Here is a 7,633-nt window from a genome sequence, read left to right as displayed (position 1 = left end):
GTTGTCCCGGTTTACTGCCGCCATGGTGGGATGCAATGAAGAAGAAAGAGTGTGAGACACTCGGTATGACCCCATCGCAATGGCACGACCTACGAAGCGCGGTGGAAAAGAGCGATATCATCGAGCAATATGGGGATTCCCGATTCCCGATGCAGCTTCGGATGTTTGCTGAGTCCGTGTATGGTCGAGCTCCGGGCGGGACAAGTGGGACGGCGATGAGGCAAATGATGGTCGCAATGGAGCAGGGTAAAGCAGAGGGGATGGAGTCGCACATGATGGACATGTCAGCAGCCATGCTTGGTCGGTGAAGGGATAGGCTTGATTGGTCGACAGCACCGCAGATCGAGTAGAAGCTGGCCGATCGTGGCTCGACATACGAAAGGTCAAACAATCAGGATGGCTACCTAGTATACTGCCACTACTTTTCGAAACCTTGGTCCTCGTATAACCGTCTCGTTTCCGCGGCCAAGTTCTTGAGTCTCTGCATTCCATCAAGTATGGCCTGATCCAGCCCATTGCCAATGAAATCATGGTACCTCACGGGACCAAGAAGCTTGATGCCCCAAGCGAGGTGCACCTGGACAGTTGCACATAGAGGCTCGTAAAATCGCACTTGGAGGGTTCACCATTGGTCACACAATTTCCACGCAGCTCCAACAGTACTTCCACGAACGTTTTACCCTGGGCTTTGTAATCAGTGAGAACGAACGCTGGTACAACGGGCAATCCACGTCGCGTGCATCTTGCGGACAAGAATCTGAAGTGAGAGTTAGTCGAATCGAGCGTATGTGACATGGGTCGGATGAGCACCGTCCCCACCGGGAGGGACGGTATCGCCAAAGCCTTCGTCTCCTCGGACTGCAGAAGAATGCCGAGCGGCGGCCCGAAGTGGATGGTCACGTCATCTGCCAAGCAGTATCCTGGGTGATTGGGATCGAGTATTACGTCAACGGCAGTAAAGTCGGCCCCATTCACAACTTTCAAGCCAGTGTAGATGTTCTTGTTCACAACCACAGGCATGCCCTGGGCATAGAAGAAGACGCCGGGGACCTTGCAGGCGGAGTCGTCACCTTTTCCCATGGTTCGCGCTACGATGTTTGGAGAAAGCGAGCCGTTGCGCCAGGTGTGAGTCGAGACAAAGATACGGATATGCTGCTTGTTGAAGCGCGCCCAACCCACGACAGCTTCCATGTTGAGGGCCCACCGGGTGCGGTTCAGTGGCGTTATAGCACGCAAACCATCGTGGAAGGTGATTTGGGAGCGTCCTACGATGTTGGCGTTGAGCAAGTCGAGGTCTTGCTGGGTCTGGCGCCCGTTACGAACTCGATCTAGGAGTGCGCGGAGCTGGGGATCGTTGCGTGCGCGGACTTGGTCTTCGAGGAGCACCACGGTTTTGAACAGATGCCACAATCTGCAGCCGCTGTGGTGAGAGATTCTCGCTTGTCGCAGGGGGGTCTCTGTTCGGTCCGGCGGTCTGATGATCAGTAGGCTTGTTTCCCGCACGGGGGCGAACTGGTAGAAGTCTCCCATCAGTAGAACGACAGGCATCCCACCAAACGGCTCGTCCGGACAGTCACGGAGTACCTGCAGGTGACGACTGACGTTGTGCAGAGTGGCTCCTCCCAGCATGCTGACCTCGTCAATCACGAGTACCAGCTTCTGTTTCCATATCCACTTCTTCGCCTCCGAGAAAGGCCTGAAAGGGGGAGGCGGTTTGTTTGGATCGCGATGGGAATCCAACCCACACGCTGAGTGGATGGTCGTGCCGCCAATCTGGGCCGCCGAACTGCCTGATGTGCCGGTTATCTGCAGAAGGTGTGGCTGATTTCTCGCCGCGAACACGTCCTTCAGGGCATCGATGATCCTCGACTTTCCCGTGCCGCCTGGCCCGCCGGTATACTGGAGATGTTGACCAGCTGAGTCCTGATTAGCGGTATACCTGTCCAGAAATGCGCAAACAAGTTGAAGGGCCATGGCCTGTAGATAGTTCAGAGTGAAGGTGGCCGCAGTGGCGTGTCCCATCTCCGCGAAGCTAGCCACCGGCCCATCGGACTGACGTCGACAAGCATTCGAGGCCCTTGTTGATTGAGGTCACTTCCCGGCGGCGCAATGGTGGGTTCCGTATCGCCGTAGCGAGCTAGGGTATCGTCGATGTCGGCGCCATCCGCGGAAAGCATGGTCCCCTGAGAACCACTCTCAATGTCGTCTAGCATCCGAAGATGCAATAGTTGTTGGGCCTTGGTCGCTGCTTGGACATCGTCTCGAGATATTGGGAATTGGCACAAGCCGTCACCTTGATCATGGGCTATATTCCGGTACAGACCCTCTTGACGTTGGACAAAAGGTTGCTCTTCCTCAGTCAGGTTCTCTTCGCACAGATCGTGTATTAAACCTCCAAGGACGGTGGAGTCTTTTGTGGCGTCCGTGTCCTGCACGGCATTTCGCAAAATCTGGAGTAGAGCTCTGTAGGCCTGACGATGAGCCAGTGCTGGAGACTCTTCTTCGTATCGGCCATCGTCAAGTGGGTACTCAACGTCAATTGTGTCGTCGACTCGTCGCCCTCCGATCGACTGGCCCAGAGCTTCGCGTCCTTACGCGCGTCTTCGACAAGACTTTCTCAAAAGACAAATGTTAGAGACGTAGAAACGGATACGGGGACAAAGGCCCGCCCGATGAGTCGTCCATATGTCGGTTATATCACCTAGGCTCTCAGAAATGAAGTTTTCCCAAGGGACGAATAACGCCAAATGTAGGACAGAGTTTCTACAGAGAGTGTCAGACGGAGCCAAAACGGTGCCGGGGGGTTAGAGCGTACCGCTTAATATAGACTGGGTGATCGTCCTCATGGTCGTCGCTGATGTATCCTTGGAAGATCGGGACGGCGTACTGGTGGCCCTCCGAGGTGCGACGAAGCGCTTCAGGTGAGACCGTGGCTGCCTGTTCTCGTGGCATGGTAAACGGAGATGGTGGGAGGACGAGTGCTAGGAGGAAGCAAGAGAAAGAGGCAAACGGTCTGTCGCCGGGGTCCGGGAGCAAGAAGTCGATCATGACATCTAGTCGTTACATCTAATAATGGTTTCGAATGCTTATGGACGGAAAAGTCGGCCGAAGAAGTCTAGAGCACCCACGAAGGCAGACCTTTGATCCCGTGGTGGTAAGAGACGGCAGGGTAGCCGGGGTTAGAGGTGAGGAGGTAGGAAGAAAGCGGTAAAAGAACCAAAAAAGTTTATGTTCTCCCACAGGATTGAATGGTTTCTTGCGCGATTAGATGGCCCTTGCGATGCGGGTCAGACTCCCATCGGATCTGTTGGTGGAACGTTATGCCAATACACATCGGAATAAGAAGGGGGTCACACACGAAGGTTCAAGATGCATGTTCTATGTCTAAAGGGGCAGTCTGAAGGGGCTATTTATACAGGAGGTCTTACGGACTTCTGGGGACCTCCTGAGTAATGGGCTCTACCCACGCATACGTGGCTGTGCCCACGCATAAAAGGGGTTGCCTTCCTTACTCAGGAAGTCCTCATGCGTTCCTGCTATATAGGCCAGGAATCCCTTCTCCGGGTCCCTCCTAACAGGGCTACCCGGTCCACCGACAGAAGGATATAAGAGGAATTCAGGCATCAGATGACAGCTTCCTTTAGCTCGGAACCAAGCTTTGGGCAATTCTAGAATAGGCTTAGCGACTCTTATGTAGTGCCTCCGACTTCCGTCATGGGCGGAAAAGAAACATCATCATCAGATTGCACTGATCGCGAAAGTCTACCTGCGGCCATGTTTGCTTTCCACACCGCAACCACAATCAAGTCTTTCACATGATCCTTTTTCCAAGGAAGCTGTAACAACGGGTGCTGTATACCGTCAAAATGAATGTATGCATTTGAGGGCATTGGGTGCAGTTACCGTGACAAGGTTCTTCGTTGATGCAGCGGCAGTCAGCTCACTCAAGAAATTCATAACCTGCGACTGGTTCCCCCATTTTCTGGTGCTTTCCACTTGATGATTGAAGCGCCAAGGAAACATTACGTGGCAGGTGAAAGACATCAGGCCGTTCAGGACGGGATAGATGGTACCGACACTGCACCATTCTTGGCCACCTAGTTGCACGTTAGAAAAGCCTACGCTGCATCATCGCGGGACGTACGAATCTTGATGTTGCCAGCCAGGTCGGCTAGCACTTGGAACTTGTCGAACCTTGTATGCCGAAGCCCATTGTTTTCGAGAAATACTACGCCTTGCAACACCTGTGGCCGTCAACGAAGTCCCTTGCCAGCTAGAATGCTGAAGTCTACCTGACCCAGGATTGCTGCGACGTTTAGCTCGCTGAGTTCGGCGTACGCTTGCGCACACACGTCAATAACCTTTATGGGCATAATATCAAAATAGACGATTGCCTCGTCTACTTCTCCGAGGGGGAGGATGGCGTAGACATTAACGAAGCTCTGGTGCCGAATGCGTCGGAGAAAAGACAATTTCTCTGCCTGATTCGTCCCAGTGAAATAACGCATAACCTTCATGCTGCGGTAGATGCGGCCGGATGATAAGATTTCCACCACTATACCGCCATCGATATCTTTACCAATGATATTTATCCCCTCTTGGTCTGATATCGAGCACAAGATGCCGTCACCGGTGGTAGAGTCGCCCATACTGTCGCTCATGGTGCCACGCATAGAGGAAAGATAAGACTACTAGGTTTGCGCCTACGTTGTAAGTAAGCCGATTTCCTTCATTCAAATATATATCGTAGGCGTAAATCGAATGTAAAAGCACGTTTGGGCTTTATGGCGGGTTGTCGACCGGCGTGCAGCGTAAGTAATGAGAGCTGTGCCACAGGTCGAAATAGCGCAAGAATCGACTGAGGCGTTCGATAGCCTTTTCTGGCTGAGTTGCATTGGGAGGTTAGGTCTTCGTGGAACATTTGTCGAAAGGTAGAATCTGGCTGGAATTCGGGCAGCTGGCAATGAAATACCCGTGGCAGAACTTTGCAAGACGACAAGGCGCAAGCTTGAGGTCGTCTAGATATGGACGACAATGAATGGCCTTTAACAACCAATCACTCGCTTGCATTAGTTCCCAGAAAGCACCGATAAGGGTGATTTCATTGGTGGGTGGTGGATGGCTGATGTGGTGATGCCGCGGCCAATTCGAGGGCGATGATCGTTGACGACTTACGGCCGCTTCCCCGCGTCTGCTATTCGTCACGCATCTGAGGCTGGATATGGCTGCCGATATCTAACTTCAGCACTCAAACATCTCGCGGCTAACTAGTTGTCTTGCAACACTGGCTGCCATGAGCCCAGATGGTGATTCAATATTTGCGACAATAGTGCGACGCACACTGACTTTGCATACAGCAGGGAGGGATTGCTTGCCAGATGACAAAAGCTGACCAGTACGTCATATACATCACGACGTCGATTACTATTGTTAAAATAGCAAAATTTTGTATTATGCCCGGAGGGAATCCCCTCTAGGATCCCCTGCGTTAGGTGATTTACGGTTATAGACATATGTCGCTGTTTCCGCAATCTGTCCATGATCGGTGGCTCTCTGTGCAGCCGGTTGGCTATCGGACTCAGTGCAAAGCACTCGTCCTTTGTAGGCACCCACAAGAACGTGACGCCGCGATCTCTTTATCGGATATTGTTGGAATGCGGTCATATATTTGTAGGATTATGCACTCAACAGATCCGGCATGGGCACTGCTACCCGCCTTGGACATTCCCCTTCAGCATCGATTCCGATACTGGTTGGCAGCGGCAGAAAGAAAGTGACCAGCAGCTCCTCGGCCTGTTCCGCCCTGCCCTCGGCTGTAGATCCGTGTGCCCTCTTCAGAGCGAAACGGCGATTTGTGTCGCCCATGCAAAAGAGCAGACGCAAGGTGGCCTGGTAACCGATCAATTGGAGGTGGTTAAACAGTACACCTTTGGCGCCATGTGAAAGCCGAATGCGCGTATTGCATGGCCTAGAATCTGAAAAGGCCATGGAGGCGGTGGTCAGAATGGAGGATATTGATCGCCACGTCTTCGTCGCAGAGAAGAGGCCTTGTCGGCGTGGGAGGTTGCGTTCGGAACACGGCAATGAACGGCGTCGACGAATGTGAAGCCAGATGTTCCGTTACAATAGGGAGGCGGCAAGAGAAATTCTACACGGCCGAGCTCGAGGCGATAGCGATAGCACTCAGGTGCGTGCCGGCCGGAGTGCGGCGCCGTATCAGCTCGTTGGCGGAGGGTTGGCACGACTAGACTACCAACCGTTGCAGAGACGCGATACAGAGGAACAAGTTGGGGGCAGGAAACTCGGGGTGTCGCTCCTAGACCTTTCCGCCGCTGCCTGGAGGGACGCAGCGATGCCACTAGGCGTAAGTTACTTTCTGACTTGCAGTGAAGACGATTTTGCTTCCGGAGAAGTAGGTTGCGGTAGTTGCAGCTCAGTACGTTCATGTACCGTTGGAACGATGCCGGGGCGCCGCTCAGGCCGAAAGGGCACACGAGCCACTCGTACAGCCCAAACCTCGTGCGAAATGCGATCTTCCACTCAAGTCTCGGAGCCATACGGATCCTATGGAAAGCGGCTACTACGTCCAATTTGGTAAACCACTTGGCCTTGGCCAGATTCTGCAGGGTCTCCGCGATGAGGGGCAGTGGATATCGGTCGCGCTTGGCGATTGCATTCAGCGCTCGATAGCTGCAACAAAATCACAGCCCTCCATTCGGCTTCCGCACAAACAGCACCGGTGTGGCAGTCGCTGAGCTACTCGCTCGGATGAATCCTCTGTCCAACAGGTCCTTCAGGGTCTTTCGCAAGGCCAACGGCTCTTCTCGTGACATGTTGTATAGTGGGCCCCATGGAAGGGGTGGCTTGTTGCCGTTCTTGTCAGGCTGCAGATTGACTTCATGGTCCATACCCGGTCGACGTGGCGGCAGCTTCATTACTTCTTCTGGTGAGAATAGATCGCGGAATTCTTTCAACACTTCTGCCGGGACCTTCTCTCTCGGATCGACTGGCGGCTTCGGCCGAAGCACCTTCTGTATATCCGACAAGCTTATTGCCTGTATCGAGATCACGTTGCACGTCTTGGTTGGTGAACTCGAGGGCAGTGTCTGGGCGATGTGTTCATAAGAAGTCTCGGGGATGCTCTGAGTCGAGGTCGCCGCTGTGGTCAAGGCTTCGACTCGCTCCCGAACCTGTCTGATCTCCTCCTTTCGTATTCTAAAAACCTTGTCGCGATTCCTTGCTTTCGCAGATGAATGCCTCGTTTAGCTCGTTCGTTGACGTTTGAAGCGTCGTCTAGAGTTTCTTTAGTGCTGTGGGTGACTGGCTGGTCGGATAATGTAGGGGTTTGCACCTTCGGCGCCACTGAGGCTGTCAGTGTCTGACACCTCCTCGTAAGTGGCCATTTTTGCCGCTTGCCGGTTCGAGGCCGTCGCCCTGCGAGTGCTTTCAAGGTTAGACGGGGCCGAGCCATCAGGTTGTCAGCCTTAGTATCGACACCGCTTTCGAAGTTGTCGTTATTGTCGTTGTTTATTGCCTCATTTTCTGGGAAGCGATACTTCTGGCAGGGTCGGCCAGGTAGGGGGACTCTGCTCGCCGGGGCATGGCTGGCCGTGGTTGTGATTGTGCCGCCGGT

General features: G+C 53.5%; 2 protein-coding genes across 2 annotated transcripts; both read right to left on the bottom strand.

The window, feature by feature from the left end:
- Window positions 1-694: 694 nt before the first annotated feature.
- On the bottom strand, window positions 695-2,952 carry HRG_11300 (PIF1-like helicase domain-containing protein; the record flags this gene model as incomplete). Its single annotated transcript, XM_044869770.1, has 6 exons — window positions 695-757; window positions 820-1,977; window positions 2,058-2,245; window positions 2,324-2,463; window positions 2,743-2,763; window positions 2,816-2,952. 6 exons carry the CDS (start codon window positions 2,950-2,952, stop codon window positions 695-697), a joined length of 1,707 nt encoding a protein of 568 aa, XP_044715032.1.
- Window positions 2,953-5,999: 3,047 nt separating this feature from the next.
- Window positions 6,000-7,403, bottom strand: HRG_11299 (reverse transcriptase (RNA-dependent DNA polymerase) domain-containing protein; the record flags this gene model as incomplete). The annotated part of the gene is made up of 4 exons (XM_044869769.1): window positions 6,000-6,220; window positions 6,374-6,662; window positions 6,729-7,240; window positions 7,322-7,403. 4 exons carry the CDS (start codon window positions 7,401-7,403, stop codon window positions 6,000-6,002), a joined length of 1,104 nt encoding a protein of 367 aa, XP_044715031.1.
- Between the last annotated feature and the right edge of the window lie 230 nt (window positions 7,404-7,633).

This window comes from Hirsutella rhossiliensis (genome assembly GCF_020360975.1).
Source record: "Hirsutella rhossiliensis strain HR02 chromosome Unknown scaffold00020, whole genome shotgun sequence".
In the NCBI taxonomy this organism is placed as follows: domain Eukaryota; kingdom Fungi; phylum Ascomycota; class Sordariomycetes; order Hypocreales; family Ophiocordycipitaceae; genus Hirsutella; species Hirsutella rhossiliensis.
Note: the sequence above shows the minus strand (reverse complement) of the source record. Positions and strands in the feature narration are given on the sequence as shown.